The sequence below is a fragment of the Mchenga conophoros genome, linkage group LG7 (genome assembly GCF_057382185.1).
Source record: "Mchenga conophoros isolate Kocher_MC1m ecotype Shallow Benthic linkage group LG7, M_conophoros_male_GT1.1, whole genome shotgun sequence".
Classification (NCBI taxonomy): domain Eukaryota; kingdom Metazoa; phylum Chordata; class Actinopteri; order Cichliformes; family Cichlidae; genus Mchenga; species Mchenga conophoros.
In genome coordinates this window covers 63,659,383-63,685,103 of record NC_140532.1, presented here as the reverse complement: position 1 = coordinate 63,685,103, position 25,721 = coordinate 63,659,383, and the positions used below count along the sequence as shown (strand labels likewise).

General features: G+C 40.3%; 2 protein-coding genes across 7 annotated transcripts; both read left to right on the top strand.

Annotated features, from left to right (window-relative positions):
* Positions 1-254: 254 nt before the first annotated feature.
* On the top strand, positions 255-16,055 carry ovch2 (ovochymase 2). 5 transcript variants are annotated; one of them, XM_085280721.1, is made up of 18 exons: positions 255-366; positions 988-1,088; positions 1,206-1,303; positions 2,180-2,277; positions 2,379-2,551; positions 3,515-3,610; positions 3,695-3,873; positions 4,035-4,236; positions 5,676-5,708; positions 5,799-5,889; positions 6,381-6,514; positions 7,994-8,137; positions 8,506-8,630; positions 8,721-8,814; positions 8,893-9,024; positions 10,349-10,408; positions 11,269-11,323; positions 14,340-14,476. In XM_085280721.1, exons 2-17 carry the CDS (start codon positions 989-991, stop codon positions 11,301-11,303), a joined length of 1,794 nt encoding a protein of 597 aa, XP_085136847.1. In that variant the 5' UTR covers positions 255-366; position 988; the 3' UTR covers positions 11,304-11,323; positions 14,340-14,476. The 5 variants fall into 5 exon arrangements, with proteins under 5 accessions (XP_085136847.1, XP_085136846.1, XP_085136842.1 ...); XM_085280720.1 differs by lacking the exon at positions 11,269-11,323 and having other exon boundaries at positions 3,782-3,873; positions 14,340-16,055; XM_085280716.1 differs by lacking the exon at positions 11,269-11,323 and having other exon boundaries at positions 14,340-16,055.
* A 137-nt stretch (positions 16,056-16,192) lies between these two features.
* On the top strand, positions 16,193-24,790 carry cyb5r2 (cytochrome b5 reductase 2). 2 transcript variants are annotated; one of them, XM_085280723.1, is made up of 9 exons: positions 16,193-16,344; positions 16,484-16,630; positions 17,228-17,300; positions 17,677-17,783; positions 20,245-20,374; positions 20,496-20,579; positions 20,950-21,035; positions 21,142-21,241; positions 24,428-24,790. In XM_085280723.1, exons 1-9 carry the CDS (start codon positions 16,330-16,332, stop codon positions 24,598-24,600), a joined length of 915 nt encoding a protein of 304 aa, XP_085136849.1. In that variant the 5' UTR covers positions 16,193-16,329; the 3' UTR covers positions 24,601-24,790. The 2 variants fall into 2 exon arrangements, with proteins under 2 accessions (XP_085136849.1, XP_085136848.1); XM_085280722.1 differs by lacking the exon at positions 16,193-16,344 and having other exon boundaries at positions 16,448-16,630.
* The last annotated feature ends 931 nt before the right edge of the window (positions 24,791-25,721 follow it).

Below are 25,721 nucleotides of genomic sequence, written 5' to 3'. Positions count from 1 at the left end.
ATTAACCTAATAGATTATTATGCTCATACCTGCACACTCATGTCTTCCTGGCTGTTAATGAAACAATATGAGCAGCTTTTGATGAAAATCTGTTTTTACTTGTAACCCACTGGTTTTAGTTGGAACAATGTATTTCTTAAAATATCTACAGTACACTTTCCTTTTGGGAATACTCTACTGATACTGCTACTTTGCTGATATGCCACACTCGGTGTGTATCTAATTTCCACCTCTCAGAGCAGAATACTCCTCCGCACTTCTCAGTCATTTGCAAATGTAACTGGGAGAGGAAACTCTCATGTTGAGGTATTTTTTTTGTAGCACAAGTTAAGAAAAAGAGAAACGTTCTCACAGTGCTGCTTTCTGGTAAGTAAAATAACTTTTCAGCTGCCTGTTGTCGTTTTTGTTATCACAAAGTGACAAATGCGATCAGGACTTGTTATTTTTAAGCTTTTACAACACATTTCTTGACCAAGCAATACAGTAAGTGGTGTTAATCTAATATCCAATAAAGCAAACATCTCTGAAAATGAGATTTGTGTGAAATTTTAAAAATGTAAATATTTTTCTGAATGTCAGATGATTCAGAGGACTCCTTCACAGAGGCTGCAGCTTTGGAAGATTTTGTCGTTTTATTTCTCTGCTTTCCCCGTTTCCTCCCTTTCTGGCTGCTTTTACGTCAGCACTTCTTTTCACACAGGCTGTGCGGCAGTAAGTGTGCTCTCTGTCCTTTTGTGCGTGTTTTATGACTGTTTCTCCCCCTTGAAGGCTTTACAGCTGCTGCCCTGTTTTTGAGGCACCAATAACACTCTGCACACCTCACCACAGCTGACCTTGAGATGATAAACACTTTCACCACTTTTCTCCAACTAATTTTTACTGCGACATTTGAACTCACCAATCACCATCACGGCCAGCCTTTACTGGTTTGTTTGTGAGTATACCCTCACATCACACTAGTCCTTATAAACCTTTTTGTCTGCCCAGTATGAGACCTTTTCTCCATGCTCGGGTTATGATGAGGACCACCGCCGCTCTGCTCTCTCTGTATTTTTGGGTAAACACTGACATCCATGCTGCTCAAACAGGTGAGTAATAGGATGGGTGCTGAAAAAAGGAACACACAACCTTTCATGTCTTAAAATGACACAGAGCTGAGGGAAAATGTTGTCAGTGGTCTCAAAAGTATTGATGCTTTCTGTTAGGTTCGAAATGTGGAATTTCTCAAGTGTGGAACCCGACGGTTTCCTCTCTGAGGGTGGTAGGAGGAACTGAAGCCATGTACGGATCACACCCGTGGTTGGTCAGTTATTTAGTTCTTCTTTCAGGTTTCTCTCTTTCTTTCTTTTCTTTAGCTTAGCTGTCTGATCTGACTGCTATTTTGCTTATCTTTAAAGATGCATATCAGTGGTTAAAGTTATTGTTGAACTTTCCTTTCTTGTTCACCCCTGATGGTTATCAGCGGCCATGCAGGCTCACCACGTATTCTGTCCTCCACAAACATGACATGGTTGCTCATGCTGGTATTTCCTGAGGATCACTCAATGACAAAGAGATGGGAGTAACCTTTTACACTATGAACCAAAAAGGACAGCTCCGTGGAATTTTGTGGATAAATTGCTTCGTTGCTCAATTGCTCTGTTTAACCCCTTTAACGCCTAGTATATCATATTTGACACATACAAACTTTTGAAAGTTTTTTTTAAAACTTCTAAATCATCCGTGTGTTTTTCCCCTAGAAAAATGTAAATAAATCACACACACAAAAATATAAAGTATGTAGCAAACAAAATACGAATTGAAACTTGTTTCTTTTTTTTAATTATCAAAAGGTTCAATAAATGCTTCACTTTCAAAAATATATATATTTCTCTGGTTATTATTTAATGTTTCAGGCTTTAAAGGGTTGCTATTAAAAAAAAAAAAAAAAACTTATTCAGCACCGCAGTCCTGCAATATGAGAGACTGCAACTTTGCTCATCATTTTAAACATTTAAACTTCACACATCTGCTGCATTTTACATGAATCTTGCATTCATGGGTCTGCATGAAAAAAGTGTCATTTTTAAGGCTGGCATAGCAAACACAAAGAAAAGGGTAAACCAGCCTTTTCTTTTAGTGACAAACTGACTCATGCTGTTGGCTCTGCTTAATCTTCTTATGGATCGTCTGTCCTCAGGTTTCCCTCCAGAACAGGGGCTCTCATTTCTGTGGAGGATCCATCTTGAGTGACTGCTGGATAATGACTGCTGCACACTGCTTCACATCTTTGTCAAAGTATAAAGCGTTATGTCGCTGACACGACTTATAATTGAGCAGAATTGAATTAACATTTTATCTAACGGGAATAAATGATAAGCTTTGAATGTTCTCTCTAGAGAGTTTCTCAGTGGTGTGAGAGTCCTTGTTGGAGAGTTTGACCAGAGAGTACACGATGAGGAGGAGCAAGTCTTTCTGGTCAAGTCTGTCTCAGTCCATGAAAAGTACAACCCTGCTCTGCCGATGAACTATGACATAGCTCTCATAGAGCTGAACCAACGCATCCAGATGGGCAAGTTTTCTGTTCGCATTGGTTCAAAATCAAATAACGTGTCATACTGATCACTGTGTTCGACTCAGAGACTCAAACAAGTGCCTTAAACCTGCATTTTGGGTCATATTGAGTAAAAAATCAAGTCTACTGTGTGAATTCCAGTCCAGTTCCGCTCATTTGCCGATGATTTGCAATTGAGTCGATCAGCATGTTTTCTCAGATCCACACCTCATCTGTCACATCTGGTTTCAAGACATCAATATGGTAAAGGAGAAAATGTTATTACAGAAAGCTATGTGGCTACAAATGGAGCAAATCAACTATAAAAATAGAATTATATCTTTTGTATCAACTCTTTCTATCAAATTTTAAAAAAAACAAACCAATTTCTTCTGGATTATTTCACAAGAACCGGGTATCTGAATCTAGGTGGGAGGTCTCTGTTACATTAGAAGTTTTCTGACAGCACTGAATTTTTAAGTTTGAAATGCTGGGATGGTGTGGCTACATGGTGCATGGTTAACACATTCACTTAACATGTGACTACTCGTTGTTTGAGACAAATTCCTCAAGAGTTGTGAGGAAGATTGTCCGACCAATCAGATATGCAGATTTGCTGCGGTGACCCTTTGCAAAGAAGGGAGCAGCAGACTGAAGGTCAGTGCAGTTTTAACATGTAATGGCTCTAAGATGTTCCTTCAGATCCTCAGAGCACAGTGATGTGTATGCAGTCTGCATGCTTGCTTGAAGCATCATAGCTCGTCACAGGACACACATAGCTCACATGCAAGCAAGTACAACTTACAGATTCTTTGTCAGGTTCAACAATGACAAAAGTCACACAAGGACACTGCTGAGAATAACATTCAAGCATGATGCAATGATGTGAAAACAGAAACAAGGAATGTTGTGTTTCTGTTGTGTTTTGTACTTTCGGGCCACCATGGTTTTTAATTTGACCTGATGTGACTTTTTCAACAGGAGCTCGTGTCCAGCCGATATGTCTGCCTTTACCTAATGACAATATCCTTCCTCAGACCGCTTGCATGACGGCTGGATGGGGGAGGATAAAGGAACGTATGTCGTTTTTCTGACTTTTAAATATTGTTAAATTAGACTGGAGCTTTTTAATCTATTCCAATCTATGTAACTGTTTCTTAGGGGGTCATCTTCCTATGGTTCTGAGAGAGGTGCATTTGGATTTGGTTGACCGAGCCAAATGTAAATATGTCCTCCAAACTCTTAAAGGTTCTATGATGAACCAGAGACTCGTCCGGCCTCAGCCGAGCATGACAGTTCTGTGTGCCGGCCCAGAGACAGGAGGGAGGGATGCCTGTCAGGTATTAAAAATCTTTTCATTATCTATAACTTCAGATTTTTTCTCCATCCTCACAGATGCTCTATTTACAGCACAATTCAGTGCCGTAAATCAGTCATTCTATCCCACTGAGCTTTAAATAATTGACTCATCCCTTGACCCACGACTTCATCCTCTGTCCAGGGAGACTCAGGAGGTCCTTTGGTGTGTCCAGCAGGGTCAGAAGGTCATCGCTGGGTGGCGCTGGGCGTGACTTCCTGGGGTAAAGGATGTGGTAGGAGCTGGGGAAACAACAGCAGCCGCCCCCCTTCCAAACGAGGTTCTCCGGGGATTTTCACTGACGTCAGGCTGCTGCTGCCTTGGATCAAGCGTAAATTGAGAGAGGGTAGGTTTTGATACAGCATATACAGCATATTTGCTTCTAAAGAGTGTGATAGACATGGTGTGTCACATGATAACCATATATGGAGGTAGTACAGTGCTGCTACAAAGTGCCTATTACACCCTGAGATCCATCTGATAACATCTGAATGTCACTTTGTAGTTTAGTCAGGGACAAACTTAAAAAGTAGCTAAAGCTTGTAGAAACATATTGCAGTAAATATGCCTCCACCCACATATCAAGGTGGTGAGAAACCTGTTTTCCTAACCTTTAAAGTGCTGCTTGACCATCAAAATGTGATGTAACAGACAGGAATGTAAACAATGTCTGTTTGTTGAAATATCAGGAGATGAAGGTAAAGATTCTTTGTTTCCTCATCAGCAATCGATTCAAATATGTTCTTAAAAAACAGACCTTCATGACGTAATATACAAACACACTTGCCTTTGTGACATTCCTTTAACTAATCGCCCAGCTTTCTAAGTGTTGTGAGTACAGTACTGTGAAAAAGCATTGAGTCACCTTTCCTTTCTTTATACTTTGCTTCCAAGGAGCCCGACTTACTTGTAACTGTTTTTAAAGAGCAGTCTTAATAGCTGTCCCGGCTCTCTGAAGGCCTTTCCAAGTTCATTCCGGCCCTCGTATCGGACCCTTATCAGAGCAGTGCTCCTTTCCTCTGAAGAAAACCACTTAACACTGTCTAAACACAACAGATAACTCAAATAAACAATAAACAAAAGTTAAGATGTATGTGATACTTTGTTACTACTGTTTGTCACAAAAATGTCTCATTTCTTGCCTTTCTGTAGTTGGATCTATGAAAACAATAACATATTATTCCTATTTTCCAAGCAGAATATGAAGAAATGAGGGTTTCCTCAGGACTTTTGTACAGTAGACGCATAGCATCTTGTATGTGTCATCCCTGTATGATGACGTTAGCTTTCACACAGTGTGTGATGCACAAACATGAGCAGCAGATTGTCTGCAGTTCATTTAGCAGCTGCTGCTGTTATTAATATTTAACGTGATACAATTTAAAGCTGTTGCTTCTCCATATGGGGCCACTTTGTGGATCCCAACAAAGACAACTTTTGAGGCTGAGCTTTATCAAAGCATGCTGGACTTAATCTGATGCTGTCATCATGGTTAGAACAGATTTTTATTATTATTTTTATGAGAAGAAAAGGTTACAAAAACCACGTCTGTAGGCATTTTTGAATTGTTTAAACTCAGCAGTGTCATTCTGAAAATTAGGAGAAAAAACATTTTGTATTGAATAAATATGAATTAACTAATTAGAACATTTTAGATTACGTTAATCTGCGGTTTAACTCTGTGGGGTTTTGTCCACAGTTCCTCCAGAAACAAATATTCTGATGACAGATGAACTTCTTCCATCTATATTTATGTTCTCTCTTTCATCTTTCTACTTCTTTCAGCTGAGCACCAGCAGCAGACAACGGTTTCATCAAGTGAGTTGTCTTTCCACTCATTACACCAACTCTTGTTCATCTATATTTCATAATGTGCTCATGCTTCTTTGATGTTTGCGTGTGTCTCAGGACTCTGCAGTGTGAGAGATGGGCCTGTGTCTGACATTAACGGGGTAATCAAAAATCCCAGGCTCCATGGCGATCGCTATGACAACAACCAGTGAGTGACACGTCAGAGAAGAACTAAGCGGCGGTGCTAACTGCCTGCTCAGTCAGAATCAGTGTAGTCAAGAGAACACTGTAAATCCATCTGTAGTGATTTATATTTGAGGCCATTTACGTGCATAAATTTAAAAGATGGCAGAGAGAGCAACAACCAGTCCATGCAACAGATGCGATATCAATTGATTTCGATGCAGACTGAATGGACAAGCTGGGGTGGAGGTGGGTTATGAGGTGGCTTACAGATGTGCAGCCTAAAGCAAATGAATCAGATGTGCTGATATGAGCAGTCACTGAGATCAGCCGATGTGCCAGAAGCTGCCTGAGCTAACGCCATGCTTAATAAGATAACTGGCAATCAATATTTCCTATAATTCTGTGAGGATGAGAAACTCTAAAAAACTAACATTTGACTTTTAGCTCAGGATTATATGGATGTAAAGAAGGGAAATACAGTGCCCTGGTTAAACTGTTCATGCCTTCCCACAGGTTGTGTTTGTGGAGCATCAGCGTTCCTCCAGGTTATAGTATTCTGCTGGAGTTCGATCTTTTTGACTTGGAGAACGACTCATACTGTCGGTATGATCGACTCACTGTTTCAGTAGGAAGCCATCGGCCTGTTGGTGAGTTTCAAACACCTTCATTTCAGCTTACAGTGCACTGACTCACAATCATTTCCTGGCTAACCTCAACAATAACAACTAGTTTGTATGTTGTGGGAATCGCAGAGTCTCACAATACTATCATTATATGTAGTCTATTGTAGTAATGTAATGAAAAATATCAATATATGTGCAACTGAAAAAGAAAAAGCCAGTTATTGAGCTTCTGTTCAGTTCACCTTCATTCATTTAATACGAGCAACCATGGGGGTCATGAAGTAATGACTCTCCTAACTCTTTCCCACTTGGAGCCCGATTGGAGGAGTTGTGAAATGTCATCTTCATGGGTGAAAGAATTCAGATACTGTAAGGGAAAGGAATCCAATACACCAGCTTATACTGTACTAAAGATGCATCAGAGCCAGCCTGGACCTCTGGGGATGGCTGTGTTAAAGGACATGTGAAACATTTCTAAAAATACATTCTTATATATCACGTCTTTGAAATGAGAAGTAATATTTCTGATATGTCTGGACTTCATGCAGAAGTGCCCACAATGGCAACCTCAAACCGCGATGTTAAAATACCTTTAGAAAACATGTTGGTGAACAAAATAATGTGGTCTCCCCTTTTGTAACAACTCTGTTTTTACACCTCATCCATTTGGATGCAGGTGAGGCTTAAAATTAGAAGCGCAGCCACACTGAGTGACATGTGATGACACATGCAGCTGTAGCTCATGGCTCTCTGCTGGGCTTCAGTTTCACTAAGTCACTTATTGGATTTTTTTTTTTTTTTTTAAATTATCTTCCAAATAACATGACCTGCTATTTGGCACAGACCTAAGAAAATTGTGCGTCTGTTCTGGTAAGTTAGCCTGTTACAAATACTAAGTAGCAGATGTGGATGTTGCACCCATTGCCAGTAGGAGCTGATAACTCAGCACTCCACCCTCTCCGCTTCAAATGTGGTCACTTGTGGCTTAAAAAGAAGTGAATATGGTTGCTAAACCACTATGAGGCTTCAAACAGAGCCCACCAACCCAGTGATTGGTATTGTGGAGGCTATGCCCATCTTTTATATACAGGGTATGTTCCTATTGCCAGTTCAAATAATTTACAAATGGCTGTAAGAGGTAGCAGTTTTTCTGTGTCTTGGCTGTGAGTTAAAACTGTGCCGGTGTCAGCATGTGGTTGGCCTACATAATATATCTTATCGTAAACAGCTTGGCTGAAAACATGAAGCTTCCCACAGCTTTGACGGTGTATCTAATTCTTTCTTTCACATGAATTGATGAATGTAGGATTAGGATTTTCTGTAGGATTTTTTTTGATGACCATGCAGCTAAATGTTGCTGGTAAGCACAGGTTTAGTCTTTGCAAAACACTGAATGACACCCCGAACGCACACACTGACAACGAGAGAATCTTGTTCATGGAATACATATCAAGAAAAGTGTGTGTAAATATCTAAACGTCTTCATGTGCCTCTGTGTTTCAGGGATATTCTGTGGAAGTGTGCTGCCCGGCCCAGTTCTTCTAAATAATTCCCACAATGCCACACTTCTCTTTTCCTCTGATGTTAGCAGAGCAGGAAGTGGCTTTGTAATTAGGCACCATGCGGTCAAAGGACACTCTCATCCTGGTGGGAAATACAACATACACTGCAAACATACACGAGCGCATTGTGCAATCCAGATTATACACTATACAGCTGGCAGAGTGATGCACGCACTGCGTACTCAGCTCATACACAATTTTAGCTTCTGCTGTGTCTGTGGGTTGTGGTTTTTGTAACAAACAGCAAATTATGCAGGTGGATGCTGCTTGAGACACCAACAGGCTAACTGAGGACTCTAAAAAATACACACACGCTCTAGGTTTAAAAACAGCACATTTGTGCATTTGTGTGCAGATGAGTGTTCTTAAATGTTTTAAACTGAACTGTCTAATGTAAGCGTGTGTGTGTGTGTGTGTGTGTGTGTGTGTGTGTGTGTGTGTGTGCGCACTCAGGATGTGGAACACTTGTTCTGGTTGACGATAAGGCTTCTATACACAGTCCAAATCACCCACAAGCCTACAGTAATGACTGTGTCCTCCACTGGGTAATCCATGCTCCTCTGGGTCATGTGGTTAAGGTGAGCTGCACAACTTACCTACCTGGTATTCTTCTTAAGGTATTATTAGGACATGTGTGATTAGAAGCTGGTTGATTTCTATATTTTCAGCTGGAGTTTACTGATTTTGACCTGGAGGAGTCGGAGAGATGCTTGTATGATTCCCTCACTGTCCTGGGAGATGTTGAAGGAACAGAGGAGATTGGTAGGATGGATACATCAAATCAGAATTCATCTTTTTATACCTGTATCACTCAGTATCTTGTTGCATTTCTTTGTTTAGCCTTGCTGTGTGGCGGCAGTATCCCTCCTCCTGTCCTTTCCTACCACAGCACCATGGTGCTTCGGTTTACGTCGGACAGCAGCATCGCTCGTAGGGGTTTCAGGGCTACACTGACATTCATCAGCATTACAGGTACCCCACTGCACGTGTGTTTCCCACCACTGAGTAACTACTAACATACCAAAGGTCTAGCGATATGGGTTTAGTGGATTAGTGATGGGTTAAATGTAGCCGGCCCGCAGACCATATCAGTGCCCCATCTTATTTCCCTGTAAAAGTAAAAGATGTTATGAACTCTGTCCCACTGGAGGCCACTCCACTTACATGTGCAGACTAACATGTTACAGTTATTGTCTGTGAATATGATTTTTTTCCTTCATTCAGTAATATGAGTCTATTAGTAAATAGTAATACCAATGATTGTAAGCCAGCCCAATAATCTGTTGTCTTTACAAAATTTGTGGAGCTTTGTTTAATTTAATACTTTAAATGTTGTGTAATTATCTTCATCTACCGTATCCTAGTGAGCATGAGCCTCTGAAAAATGCTGGCCAACAAGAATAAACAAACCTTTACTTTTAAAACAATATATATCACACGTTCCCTTATATTCTTTTATGCCTGCACACTTGAGTTGATGATGGCTGCACTTAAAAATTACCTTTCATTAAATCCAAGTCTGGCAGGTCAGCTGATGAGCTCAGTGCCATCTCCCACCCTTTCATTACACATGAAACTTTATCAGTTGTTATATTTCTCGTCTGTTCGGTGCTCGAGTCCTGTTGCCCTGCTCTCTGACGTCTCAGGCCAAGAGTAGAGCCATGTCCCCAAATACAAATATCAAAATTACAAATTGGAGACATTATTTTCTAACTATGGTGTTCCAAATGTAACTGGAATGAAGTTTCATGACTGTGTGAAGGCAGGAATTGTGGACCCAAGAGCAAACTTGTGGAGGCAAAAGTGAACTTAAAACTACTCAGCTTTATTGCTCGACAGCAGGCAAAACAGAAAACTGGCAAAGTAACTAAACTAAACAAGCAAACAGGCGGGCAGACAAAACGCACAGTGGGGAATGACGCGACAACGAGCAGGGAGAGACGCAGACACTAAATACAAGAAGTGAACAGGACTGAGAGGAAACAGCTGGGAGACAGGGCTGACACTCATTACACAGACGAGAAGGAGGAACACAGACCTTCAAAGTAAAACAGGAAACTCAACACATATGCAGAGACAGACTCAGAACAGGAACAGAGGGAGTACAGAACCGAAACCTACCAAACAGCAAATCTTAACAAAAGACATAACCAGAATAAACGAGAACAAAAGTTAATATAAACAAACACAAAACACAGAATCATCAGACTCAGGACATAAAGTTAAAAAGTAAAACCTATAAAGGTAATAATTACCCATGAAAGTATGATACAAATCTTGTTGCATTTTTCTGCAGACCTTCAGAACCAAAAGAGGACAGATGTTGAGGATCTGCCAGATGTTTTGACAACTTTTGGTTGGTGCTTTGCTCTTTTTTTTTTTTGTCTTTAATGTGTTTTTTCTTTGTTAATTAAGAAATAAGGAACAGTGACAGTGGCCGGTCTGTCCGTGCTGCTCAGGAGTTCCTGAGCAAGGCATTAAATATTGAGCTGCTGCAGTGGAGCTGCTCGCTGGTCAGGAGTGGAATGAGTGAATAAATGAGTGAATGAATTAATGAATGAATGGTATTTGCCAACTCCAAGTGTTGAGCTTATCCACCGGTGGTGTTATGGGCCCAGCAAAGCTGTGTCATTGGCATTTAGAATGGCAGTAAGACATTTAACACTGGCGTCACCGCTTACAATGTGAGAAACAACAGTTTGTATAAAGCAGGCTGATGAACACATTTCCAAAAGACTGTTCAGCTTTATATGTTATCTGTTTCATGAATTTGTCAAACACAGTATTACTTTTTTTCAAACAGTCTTCTTGTAGGGCCGAGATAACTGAACTATTTTTTAAATCTTTGTAACAGATGATATTGTTTCATGAATTCCCTCCTTTGTTTTTGTCATGGTATTTTCTGAGAAATACTCTGTAAAAACTAAATATCTGAGTGCAAGCTGTTCCAAAAATGATACAGAAATGGCTTTCAGTTTCTGACTGAGTTCATACCCTGTAGAGCTCTGAGGGTTTCCTGTGAGCTGCTGTTAAAGAGCATTAGACCTTTGGCATTACTACTAGTATGTGGGTGCAACATATCAGTTTTCAGAATCAAATCCACTAGTCTTGATGTAATGCATCCTCTGAGAAGAGACACGTGCATTCATCACATACAGTATATGCTAGTCATTTAGTCGAGCTTTCCATGTTTAATGACTCTACTGTGCACTGCAGAGAGACAGAGTCCCTTGGCAGGCTGCCCCTCATGACAACAGCACCTGAGAAACAGGTAGTTCCACCTGTGTCTGTGTGTGCGTGTGTGTGTGCATGCGTGTGTGTGTGTGCGTGTGTGTGTGTGTGTGTGGTTCCACCTTCACCTCTCTCACTGTCTCGCTTCTCAGTGTTTTTTTTAATCCTTTGAATTGGGATTCAGATCTGTTATGACCTTTTATTTTAATTGAAAACATTTTGTAATTTTTTTCTGATCTGTTCTGTTTTTCATCAGCTCTCTGTCTAAACCTGTTAGTTGTCTTTGCATGTCTGCCGGGTTAACCGCCAACCACACCCAGTACCTGTGAGACCATGGTGTTGCTTTGCTGTTGCTTTTTCCCAACTGAACCTCATCTTCCCAGTTCTGAGAAAGTAGAAGCTCCACCCCGTTTCAAAGACTTTGATTAAATGAAATGACTCAGGATGAATGTAGGTGGCAGGTGTGTTTGAATGTTTGACGGTTTTCAACGATGCACATGAAGCAAGAAGTAAAAACTGGTCAGTCACATTTTCAGGTTTTAGCCTCTAAAATTTTATGAAATTTATATTTTCTGTGATTTACCATCACTTCTCAAAGCATGTTGTTTATTTAATGATGTCAGGACTGAAGCCCGACTACTATTGGATGGAGATCTGGCGGCTGTTGAGGCCAGTTTGATGCTAGTTTGATTTGTCATGTTCAAGAAACCAGTTTGAGCTCATTTAAGCTTCTGACATGTTATTGTTGGACGTCCTCATCAGAAGATGGTCACACTTTGGTCATAAAGGGATGGACACGGTCAGCAGCAATGCTCGGGTAGGCTGTGGAGTTTGAACGACACTCAGTTGGTACCAAGGGTCCCTCGCACTATTACACCACCACCAACGTGAACTGTTGATACAGTTTGCAGGTGGATCAATGTTTCCACATTTTTATGCCAAATTCTGATGCAAACAGCCAAACGTTGCAGCAGAAATCGATACTCATCAGACCAGTGAAAGTTTTTCTTTTATTACAATCTTGTATTGTCTAGATTTGGTGAGCTTGTGTTAATTATAGCCTCAGTTTCCTTTTCTTAGTTAGGTACAGGAGAGGTACCAGGTGGTCTTCTGCTGCTGCAGCCCATCTGCTTCAAAGTTTGTGTTCAGAAGTGCTCTTCTGCATGCCTTGGTTGTAACAAGTGGTTATTTGAGCTATCATCAATACATCATTTTAGCTGAGAGAACTCCCACTCGCTGGATTTTTACTTTGTTCCTGTATTTTTCAGACTATCCTGTGTAAACCCTACAGATGATTATGTCAGAAAATCCCAGTAGGTCAGCAGTTTGTGAAATACTCAGACCAGCCAGTCTGGAATCACCAGCTGTGCCACATTCAGACTCACTTGAATCACCTCTCTTCCCCATTCTGATGCTCAGTTTGTGCTTCAGCAGGTCGTCTTGATCACGTCTATATGCCTAAATGCATTTAGTGATTGGCTGATTAGATATTTGTGTTGATGTGCAGCTGACCTAACAAAATGAGGGGCGGGTGTATATTTTACCAAAAAAAAAGGTCATAGCTATTTGTCTTTCAATCACAAATCCATTAATTACATTAAGAAAATTAGACCGGTTCAGGGCTTTCTCTTTTACCAGGCTGTCTGGGTGCTTGTAAACACAACAGGCGCTGGGCAGAGATAAACATCACATGATGCAACAGCACACCACTGTTATGGCCTCATAGCCTCCCTGTTTCCCCCAAAGATTATTTTTAGATTCATTTCACAATATTTAACTGATTTGATATTAAAAGAGGGTGATGAGTAACCTGCAGTGATAACCTGCAGTGATAGCGTTTGACTTTAAAATGTTAAGCATTTGAGATGCATCTTTTGGTTTTCATGCTTCTCTTTGTGCTGCTTTGTGTTTTATATATATATTTTCACATGCTGAGTATTGAGAGTACCTAAAATATTTTTAGTTAACCCATCATCAACCATCGTCCTCAACAGGAAGCATGAAAAGGATTCACGTGATCAGCGAATCAAACTTTTTTTCTAGACACAAGTCTTGGTTCAGACCGCCTGACTGAGGCTGTGCAAATGTGTGGGTACAGAGCGCCCTCTAGTGATATTTTATGGGTACTGAAGGTAAAGCAGTTTTAAAAAAAGTTGCTGTTGCTAAATACCATTTCTGATTCGGCATTTGCCATTTAAATTGCTTTAATATTTGCAAATGTAAAAAAACAAACAAAAAAAAAAAACATCTCTAGTACTTTTTTTATTTTCTGTGCACACAGGCGCAGTTTTCAGGAAACGTGCAGATCATCTCAAACAAACCCGTTTTGCTGGCGTTTCTTGATAACTGTGAAGGTTATTATCCTCCTTGGTATATACTGTAAAATAAGCTGCAGTGAGTCAAGCTTTTATTAGTGATTATTATCAGGTGTTAGCCAAAACTTTTTTTAAGACATGAACACAACTGATACAACAAGAGTTATATCAGTTCCATTTCAAAATATAATGCACAGATTTATTAATGCAGGATCTATTGTTTAGACGAGGGGTGTCAAACATGAGGCTCCTGAATCAAAGACTCCAATCCAGCCCGAAGGGTGGCTTTGGAAAATGTGAGTTAGGACTTTTAACTGTATTTTCACAACAATTTTACAAGTTTAACAGCGTTTCCTATTGATAACGATCTCGTCATGGCCATTCACAATACACCAGAGTAATTAAACAATAGATTTGTGTAATTTTACACATTTTCTTCTTACAAATTAGGCCCAGAGTCATGCTGACAGATTTCTTTCATTTATTACTGCACTGTTTCATTATCTATAGAAAAACTGAGACATAATGTCAAAATTGTGTTTCTGTGTCTCAGAAACTGAATGTGTAGTTTAACTTCTTTACAGTGATGGAAACTCGAGTCCAAAATTGGAGTAAAATGGTTTGACATTCCAGGCTTAGTTATATTCATGTAGTATTTTGCTTTCACATTATCCCACAATTACATAATGAGATTACGACTGGTTCACATAAATCTTTTTTAATTTAACATCTGTGTTGCAGAACTAGTTGTGCAGCAGTACAGAACCAGAGCCCTGCCTCACCGGGCCGATGTGGACCATGACGCCTCAGAGGATGTTACCTTAAATGTGGACCGGAGTGTAGATGAAGATTACAGTAGGGAATCATCAGAGCTGGCACAGTAACCTGCAGGAAGGAGGCTACCTGTTAAATTCTGCTGTCTTTAAGTCTGCTGCTGCTGCTTGGGAATGCAAAAACGGGAGTTTTCAATCGCTTGTCTGTTACTTGTTGCTGTTTCCTAGAATGTTTGCTCTCCAGTTTTCAACATACTGATAGTTCAAGAACCACACTGGTAGTTTAGTTTAGTCATTTTTGTTACAGAAACCTCAGGATATTCCTCGCACCATTTTGTCATCTTGCTATTTTCTTACCCTGAAGTTATGCTCAAGTATTAAAGACTGTATTAAAAATCTGCCTCATAATTTTGCAACGATTTGGTCAACATTTGTTGCTTTTAAATCATTTGACTTGACACAGAGACACAGAGTGCATTATTCTACCCCGTGCTATGTTTTTATCAGTGTTGGTGACTGTGACTAAACAAAATGGTTAAAATGCTGCAACTGTTACTGGGTACAAATAAAATTGGCTCATCTTTTTTAGGATACTCCCAAAGACACGCAGTTGGATGTTACATTGATTTTTAGCAATTCCAACTGCCAAAAACATGATTTTTGTAAAGAATAAAATATAGTATCTAATAAAAGGAATATAGTGGCGTATAACAAAAGACCACAAAGCCAAACTCAGCTTCAATCCCAGGAGATCAACTGGACACCAGCTCAGTGCAACACCACATGAGGTGACGGGTCAGCTGGTAAAGTCTACACTCCCAACCAGCTAATCTCATACAGGATGCAGTATTTGAGCAAACCACTTTGCAACCCACCTCCACCCAGCCCAATATCATAAATGTCTGCTTTGTTTTCCCAAATATAATTTTTGTGATTGTCAATAAATATAGTCCTGACTGAGCTATACTTAAGCACAAATTCAATGAACTTGCAGCTTACGCATGCATTGCCATAATATGCTCTTGTGTACTTTGCATTTGTAAAAATTCTTAAATGATAGAATAAGATACATTAATCCATGCAACATAGTACAACATTAAAATACTATTGTTTTAATGCATTCAGTGATTATAATGATAGAGTGTGTTATTGCAATAGATTCACAGTGACTTTTGCTGCATTGAGCGCTTTTACTTTTTACTGTTCTTCAAACACAAATGCATTAAAAACAATGTAAGGATTCATAATATTTGCCCCACTTTTTCTTTCATTAGTATAAAAAAACAAGTTTTTGAACATTGTTCTCTAATTTCTCAGATTTTTTTAACCAAACTAAGTTTGATCATGAGATATGGTGGAAAGGCTGATTTTTGTTTTTCTTGCCTTTTTGTATTTCGGTTACTTTGTACCGAAAAAGAAAGAAAGAACTTGCTTCACAGTGATTCATTAAGACTGGGCTCACAGTTAAAGATTACTAGTTAACTCTAGGACATATTTAATGCCAGCTAAAACTTTTATCACTGTTGTGTTTAACTTGAATAAATTAATGAATTAGATGCCTTTTTGTGGAAATATTCATACACGAGTTCATTATTTTCTGAAAAGCATGTTTTTCTCTGAAGTGAGTAAAGTATTTTGTGCCCCTGTACAGAGCAGTGAAGGTCTTTGTTATATAATCTGATATGCCTGTCTCTCCTCCCCTCTGTCAGTGGTGTGATTTCAAGGCTCTGCTCCTCACTGTCTGAATACCACCTCTGTACTATATAGCGTCATGATGAAATCTGTCTTCCTATTGGTGCTTCGGGCCCCGTGTCACCTTTCACCTCAGTGGGAAGCCAAGCCCCTTTTGAGATTTGTGTGTAGAGTGAATGTGGCAAGGCTGTCACTGCCTTAACTGTGTGGACTCTGGTCTGTGGGAGGAGAGGGAGGCTCTGACTGACTAATTTGTCACGTTAAACATGGACGAGACCTTGGTGAGAAAAAAATGAGCTTTATTTCTCCTTTCAGTTATTGAATGTAAACTGTTTCTCTATCTTAACTGTTGTGCAAGTCGCTATGCGTGCTACAAACGGCTGAATGCAGCATGTTCACACTTTGATCTTTGTCCTGCAGGTGATCCCTGGATTGGTGGCTGTCTTTGTGTTGGTAGGAACAGTTTTCTACTTCCTGCTAGGTTCTTCAGGTGAGAAGACGAAGAAGCTGCCCGTCACTCTCCAAGATCCCACAGTGAAATATCCTCTCCCACTTATACGCAAAGAGGTGGGCTGCATACAAACTTACAGGCTTAACAAAATCCAGTGTGTGTTTAGACCTGCATCTATGTTTATGATAAATAAGCACGTACATTTTTAAATGACTGCAAAAAAAAAACAAGATTTGCATATTTGTAGTCACAAGATTTCTGTTCAGTAATCTTTGAAATTCACTCAAAGACCCTAAAAAAAGAACAGTTCAGATTTAGTGTACCAAGAGCCCGTGTAAATCCTTTCACACACCACATTTTAAACATTAAGGTCTGTTGAGTTGCATTGTGGGCAATGTAGGACTCATTCTTTCATCAAAAATTCCCATCATAAGAAAGTATTATTGGGGGTGCAGTGATAGATTTGCTGCTCTCACTGAGTTAGCTGTAACAGCTCTGTTTTTGTGCAGTGCACCGGTTTGCAGGCCTGGAACGGTCTTTATGTTTTAAATACCCTTAAGATGCAGTTACATAATAGGACAAATATCTGTTAATGTATTGCATAAACATAAAGCTTCAAACAGAAGCCATGGGAGATTTATTTAGCCAGCCCAGAAGGATAATATTATATGTATTTTCTCTTTTTATGGTACTGTGGCTGTGTCCTTGTGCAGGAAATCAGTCATGACACAAAGAAATTTCGGTTTGGCCTTCCATCTGCAAGTCACATCCTTGGGCTGCCAGTAGGTACTGTACCAGCTCTTTTCTTTCTCTCTTCTGATAAAATCCTAGTAGAAAAAGCAAGCATGCAGATTTTCTTATCTGAGCACTCAGCACTTTTAGCACTTCCTCATACTTATGCTGCGGTATAACCAGACAAAAAAACAAGAAGGCAAGCTCACTTGCCGATTACACCGGTTAAACATCAAAAATAAAAAATTATTGGACTTTGATTAGAATAGATAAGTATTAGCACTTGACAGTGATTCTCACGATTCCTTGCTGCAGCCGTAGAACTGCCCTCATTTCCTGTATCAACATTTTCCCCACCGTCCTGTTTCACTTTAACCCAACACTACACCAAACCTGCCACTTCTCTTCCCCGTCTCTGTCCACTGTGCAGGCCAGCACGTGTACTTGTCAGCAAAGGTGAACGGCGTTCTGGCGGTTAGAGCCTACACTCCAGTCTCCAGTGATGAGCACCAAGGATATGTTGACCTCGTGGTTAAGGTGGTTAACCTTAACATGTTCACATTTGATCTGTAGAGCAATTATTAAGAAATTTGGTAAAGATCTGAGTGTCTGTATTGCATCCTGAGCTACTATCATCAGTGAGATTATCAGTTGGACAGTCAGTCATTGCTTAATAAACACTTTTATCACTTTTATTACACTATAAGCCATTTGTACAAAGCCCTAGAAACTGATGAAAGGCCATGAGTTTGTTTTTAATAGGCAACCAAGTCTGAAGCAATAATACCTTAAAAAAACTGAGCCTGTTGGAGCAGGAGCGTAAGTTCCAGGGGGGTTAGGGGGGTTATGACCCCTCCAATAATCAGACCCAACCAATATATACCCCCCCCCCCCCCCCCAATAAAATTGTGAATTATCTTGCATAAATAGGCTGTTGATTTTCTTTACTCATTTCAGTTATTACCAACAAAACAGTTGCATGTTTAATCATCTGGGAATGAGTGACTGTCCCACTCTGCCTGAAGTCCTCCACCATAGTCCCCTTGCCTAAGAAGCCCCACATCACCGGCCTGAATGACTACAGACCGGTGGCACTCACCCCAGTGGTAATGAAATGCTTTGAGAAGCTGGTCCGCAGACACATCACAGCAGCCCTGCCCCGCAGCCTGGATCCACACCAGTTTGCCTACAGAGCAAACCGATCCACGGAAGACGCTGTAGCCACAGCACTCCATGCTGCATTAACTCACCTGGAAGAGCATGGTAGCTATGTGCGGATGCTCTTCGTGGATTACTGCTCAGCTTTTAACACCATCCTTCCACACAAACTGGTGGCCAAGCTACAAGACCTGGGGCTTCCATACAGCACCTGCATGTGGATCAATAGCTTCCTCTCGGGCCGTAGACAGAGAGTCATAGTTGGCCATCACACATCCTCAGCCCTGAGTCTCAGCACTGGCTCACCCCAGGGCTGTGTGCTCAGTCCACTGCTCTACTCTCTCTACACACACGACTGCACTCCTCGCCACCACAGCAACATCTTTGTGAAATTTGCAGATGACACCACAGTGGTGGGGCTCATTTCCAAGGGAGACGAGTCTACGTACAGAGACGAGGTGGAGCAGCTGACGTCATGGTGTAAGGCCAATAACCTCCTCCTCAACACTTCAAAAACCAAAGAACTCATAATAGACTTCAGAAGGAAAAAGGCAGAGATCCAACCACTATTCATAAATGGGGACTGTGTAGAAAGGGTGGCAAGCTTCCGCTTCCTGGGAGTCAATATAGAGGAGAACCTTTCCTGGAGTGTGAACACCTCCGAGCTGCTGAAAAAGGCCCAACAGAGACTGTACTTCCTGAGAATTCTCAGGAGGAATAACATCACACAGAGACTGCTGGTGTCCTTCTACAGAGCCACCATTGAGAGTGTTCTAACTTACTGCATATGTATTTGGTACACTAGCTGCACAGGGGCTCAGAGGAAAGCACTCCAAGGGATCATTAACACCGCCCAAAAGATCACTGGCTGCCCTCTCCCCACACTGGAAGTTCTACACAACGCCCACTGTTTTAAAAAGGCCCAAAACATCATAAAAGACACCTCACATCCTGGCCACTCCCTGTTCGAACTGTTGCCCTCAGGCAGACGGTACAGGGCAATCAGAGCAAGGACTAATAGACTCAAACACAGCTGTTATCCAACTGCAATAACACATCTGAATACTACAAAAAAATGTCCATCACGCCACTCTTGTGTTAATCTATGCACGGCCTGAAGCATGTGTGTGGGAATGTATGTGAATGTTTTACTGTTATATCTTATTAGTATTTTAAGTATTCTATCTATTTTATTTATTGAATTTTATTGTTTTATTTATATTTTGATATTGCTAGGGATGATGCAATGATCGGGGACCATTCTTAATTTCGTTGTTCTCATGACAATGACAATAAACTTTCTGATTCTGATTCTGATTCTGATTTACCCAGATTTATTTATTTAGACAGAGATCTTGACCCTCCCCAATGTCTAGCACAAAGTTACGTAGATGTTCTGGAGTAATTTTATATGTATATAAAATTAATTTTATATGTATATAAAATTACTGAGTGCTAAGCTAACAGCTAACACTAGAATATCATTCATACAGAAAACTGAAGCACAATGTTGTGAGATGCTTTGTACCGCACAGGTTTTATCATTTGTCACATAACTGTGATCGTGATGCTTTCTCCAAAAGCATAAATAAAATTTTGAATATTGGTTTTACATACTCTTTTTCTGTTTTCTGGATTATAGGGAAGCTTTTCCAGTAAGAGAAAAAGGCCATATCAATAGTAATATTAGACAATATGTCTAAAGTTTGACATTTGATTATTACCGGCTGAGTGGATCATTTGAGAGCCTGGAAGTCATTTTTATTGCACTGTTGTGGAAAATGAGACTGCATAAGAAGGTGAAAATAAAAATGTGATGTCCTTCTGTAAACTCCTCCAGGTCTACTACAAGAACACCCACCCGTCTTTCCCTGATGGAGGGAAGATGTCGCAGTACCTGGACGGCATGACCATTGGAGACACTATTGACTTCAGAGGGCCCAATGGACTCCTGGTGTATAAGGGCAATGGTGTGGTGATGGTGTTTTTTATGAAAAGAACCAAAAAAAGAAGTTTCTACATTAACCTGCTGACACCAGCAGGAGGCGCTGTGTGATCTGCTTTGGTTGAGACTTTGTGTCATCCACTCAGGTCAGTTTGCCATCAGACCAGATAAGAAGTCGGAGCCAAAGGTTCGGAAGTTTAAGCACGTGGGAATGATCGCTGGCGGAACAGGTCCATTTTCAGATCACTCTAATAACTTTAACTATACACGCACTTCATTCAGAGGAACATCACAGAGGACAAAAATCTGCAGAAGTGTTATTTACCTTAAAGTGATTCTAAGGCCTGCGTGTAATCACACTTTTCAAGTGCTTTACTGCATCATGTTATTATTTTAGTGTGTTTTAGACGACTGGGATGTAATACAGAGCGTTTGAAAAGAGCTGTTCTGCTCGTGTGGTCCTCAAATCTGTGACATGCTTTAACTTTTAGAAAGTTTTGATATTTGCTTTGCACTGCTGACACATTCAGTTCACTGGAAAAATGAGAAAAGTCTGTATTTCACCTCTGAGACTAACTCCAGTGTCTTTCACCCTCCCAGGTATCACTCCTATGCTGCAGTTAATTCGCAGTATCTCATCAGACTCCACTGACAACACCAAGTGCTCTCTCATATTCGCCAACCAGGTCAGCTGTGTGCGGGATATTGCGTTGTCTCAGTTGAATTCTATAACTGCATATAAAGGGAAAGTGTTGTGGTCAAACCGCTTTACTGGGTTTTACTTTATCTTAGACTGAGAAAGACATCTTACTGAGGGAGGAGCTGGAGGAGGTGAAGAAGAACCATCCTGAGAGACTTCAGCTGTGGTTCACACTGGACAAACCTCCACAGAGTAAGAGGAAATGTCTTCATCTATGGATCTAAAATTCACTCTGTGTAATGTTCACTCCAGAATAGAGTGGGAGGCTCAGTTTAAGCACTAATTCATAGTCTGAATGTGGAAAAAAGCAGCATTGAGACAAATGCTTCCACGATTACAATACACTTAATGCATATATAAAACAGTATATTCAATAAGATAAAGCTATATCACTACAGTTATTTCTTTTATCATTTATTTTTGCTGCAAAATGCAATTATCAAGCATACCAGCACTGTCGCTAAAACCTGCCAGACTATAAATGTTGCCAGACTAATATCAGCCTGAATCGGAGTTTCTGATAATACAGCAACTAACTGTGATAAATCAGCAAAAATCACATATCTGTTGGAGTCTGCATAGACAGAAAGTTCAATTTCATAGAAGTTCAATTTTAACGGTGCTATAGTAAATTAACCAGAATACAACCAGATTCAAATCCTGTTGATCTGTGCTCACTGACAAAGACTCAGACTGATGACAACTTATTGGTAATTTGTCTGCATTTATAACTAGACATCAACTATTTGCAAACCTTCAACAATCTCTGAGAAAATGATTGCAGTCAAAGTCAGACGGCGACTGTTTGCAGAAATGTTTCTTCCTATCAGGCAACTTGTGCAATCAAAAGCAGCTGTGGATGTGCAACATCCTTAAGGGGAACTATTTAGTCACCACAAGTTGCAATCGCTCACAGAATGTGAAATAATTCAGTACGACAAACGCAGGCAGCCGATGATATTTTTCAGTTGCAAAGAGGCTGCTGTCCTATTTTTCCTTGTGTGACTGAACCATTAACCATGAGCTCTCAGGTAGAAGGGAAAAGCTGGGTGTGTTCAAATACTGAATGTTTTTCAGTTGAGACAGTTCAAGTAATATATTGCAAATATCATAATCACCACACAGAATATTCCAATATTATTCTGTATGGATTGTTTTTCCCCACGCTTACCAACACTGGCTCTAAAACCTGCCATAAATGTTGCCACAAGATGGAGTCAAGTCGATATCAGTCTGCATATGAATGGGGTCAAGTTGGCAGCTTCAGTTCATCAGGTGCCTAGAAGCACAACTCTGACGAAATTCTCATGCTGCTCCGTCTGCAGAGACAACACTTCCTTTGTGTTGCAAATTCCCAGCCAGTGTTGTTTTTTACTCCCTCACTCGTGACTGCCATGTAGCAGTGCACCTGTGTGACTCACCTGTGATGTGTGAGTGCACGAGTTGTACAGAAGAAGTTCTGCAAAAAGAAAAGGAAGATGTTTGTAAATCCATAATGAGTTTCACCATTTGTTTTATGAATATATGTGAATATGGACCTTCTTATCTTCACCTAGTCTTTCATTTCATTTCTATTTATGTTACTCTGAAGATGTCTTTGTTGTCTTAGAAAACCAACAGGGAATGAAGATAAATCATTACTAGTATTTTTCCCTTTTTCTTGTGAAGTAAACCAGATATGAGTAATATTTTCTTGGCTTTAAAAATACGCCTGATATCAGGAAATAGCAAATGAAGAAGATGATGATGAGATGTCAGTCGCAGGTCTTTTGCCCACAACCGAGATGACAGACCTTGCCGACCGTACATACAATACACAAACATCACATTGGGGAGACAGGTCAGGCCAGGTAGTGAGGAAAAAAACATTGAAATGTGTAACACAAAAGGATAATACAGGAATGCAAAGATATCAACACACCATAGCACAATAAACACAGACAAGCAACATGGGAAAGAGTTCCAGTGTGTACATCTGATCTGGGACCGCTGCAATCTTTCGACTGCGCCTCCAACTGACCCGATGTCCACATCAGAGGGGAGGTAAGCGTTGGAGGTGGCGTTGGATCCGGAGCACTCAGGCTCACCCAAGCCCAAACTTCTCGTTGAGAAAGGGGTGTCAATTGCATTTAGGGACCAGCTGATCCAATCCATAATTCCTCTTTTAGGTTTTAGAGAACAGACTGAGATGCAGGTCGCATGAACAAGCTGACCCTGACCTTAACCCTAACCTTTTGGAGCCCCAGATGAAGCTTAAAATGCTTAGAGATGATAAAATTGCTGTGACCACAGCCTTACTCAGATTATCCATTAAGGAAAACCTTTATTGTTAAAAATGACCAATAGTGACTTCAAACTGATACTTGTAACCTTTCCAAACATATTGGCCAGACAGCATCCAAACATACATACAAATTAAGTCCTACAGTGGCTTTATAACTTTGTAACTACATTCAAGTTGATGCTGAGAAACATTTTCTGTGACTAATTTGATCATTTTACCACACAGGATATACGGCAGGCCTGTATGTGAGTATTAGAGACTCTCCAGGCTACATGCAGCAGGATAAATCTTGATACTCAGGCGTTTGGTTTCACTGCTGACACCAAACAAAGACGCCTCAGCTGAAGGAAAATCCCTGCGGGCTGAGGAGGGAGATACTTCCCACGAGGTGTTACAGTAGCTTAGCAAAACATTCCCGTTTTCTCTCGTATAATCCTTAAAGCCAGCTTGAATTAACAAGCATATTATTGTTACATAATCTCTGTTGTGGAGACCTTTTATTTTGTCGTGTCACGTCTTCATTAGCTCCCCTCAGAAAGGGGACACATCAGCCCTTGATCATTATTTATTTGAAGAGCTCTTCATTAGCAGTGCCATTATTTGCTGGCCTTTGATGGAGAGATGACTGTTGTTGAACAAGCATCTTCAGCAAATGGCTTCATTGACACTAAAATCTTCGTCTCACCAAAAACCGCAGCAGACAGTGTCATCTTTCTTTGAATGTCTCCTGTTTTATCTGTTAATGGAGGTTGTCTTTTAGTTCTGCCTGCCTTTCACCAAAAGGCCTCCCTTCCTTTCTCTGAGGCCTCGAGGACAGAGACAGATTCAAAATGAGAGAAAGAAGAAGTGTTTAATATTCAGCGTTTAGAGAAGGAGTAAAAAGCAGAATAAAAGACACGCTTCTATGTTGAATAAGCCATATATAGATCGGCTGTACTGTTTTTTCTTGTGGCTGTTTGGTACAATAAACCCTATGACATCATGCACGACTGAAACGCTTTCACATTTCAGTAAGCATGTGCTAAAAACACGACCCGAATTGTGCATATACTGGTGAAAATTCAGCTTTGTGGTTCTTTGATCTTATTCTCCAGACTGGAGCTACAGCTCAGGATTTGTGACCTATGACATGATCAAGGACCACCTCCCCGCTGCATCCAACGATGTCCTCATCGTCCTCTGCGGCCCTGCGCCTATGATCCAGAATGCCTGTCTGCCAAATCTGGAAAAGCTGGGACACAGAACGGAAAACATCTTTACGTACTAGTATCTCGTCGTTTAGCAGTCGCTGCAGATGTTCCTTCCATTCAAAATCACAAACGACTGTCATTTAAATGACCTGTTTGTAATTTTCTGTATTTCATTCAGGTTATGTGTGAGTTTTGATATCAGTGACACTACCACGTGTAAAAGATGCAAAATAAAGACGAAAAACAAGTGTTGATTTTGTGTATACATCATGCTGCATTAGTGTTTTTGTTATTCTTCACATTACCACTTAATTCCTCAAGTGCTGACTAATCAGTGAGCAAAGGTGAACAGAAAAGGTGCAGAACATAACATGCAGCTGAAGCAATATACAAACGTCTGCTTTTGTTAGAAATGTGAAAATTAAAATGTATTCACAGTTTATTCACATCACTTTTTAAAAAATTTATTGCAAATGTATTTACCATATAAGTTTTTTAAAATCTGATTATTTTCTTCCAATAGATTGAACAGGAAACCATCCATCCATGCATTTTTCACATATCCAATCAAATATGCAAAAACTGTTGAATGAACTGATTCATAACTGAAATTGTTTAATGACAGACCTGACAATTATTTACATTTTCTATTTTGTTGCCACACGATGCATGATTCATAACCCTGTTATTTTGTTTATTGAGTGAATGTTGTAGGCATCCACACTTTCCTGTTTCTCTTTATTCTTTCTCTTTATTATTCTTCTTGCCTTCGTATGTTTTTTCAAATTTTAGAATATTTCTGCTCTTTACAACTATATCTTTGGTTTGTATATTTTTTATACTTTTTAAAAAGGCTAGCCATCCTATCGAAAGCTGTTCAGTTCAACTTGGAGGAGGTGAAAGAATGTAGACAGAAGGTTAAAGAGTTGGAGAGAAGATATGAGCAGCTGACCAAAGACAACTACGATCTGAAGGAGTCGGTTCGGCTGTCTGTTCACTTTGCTGAGGTACTGCCGCGGGAGGATTTGGAAGAGAGGAAGCAGATGTGGCCTCAAATTGAACAAGCAAGCAAGACTGACCTTTTTCCGAGGTCCTCGTGGATACATTGAAGGACGGAGGATTGGCGACGCTAAATGAAAGGCTCAGACTGTTATACGGTGGATTATTATTAATGGGACAACAGAGCTCAGCTGAAAAT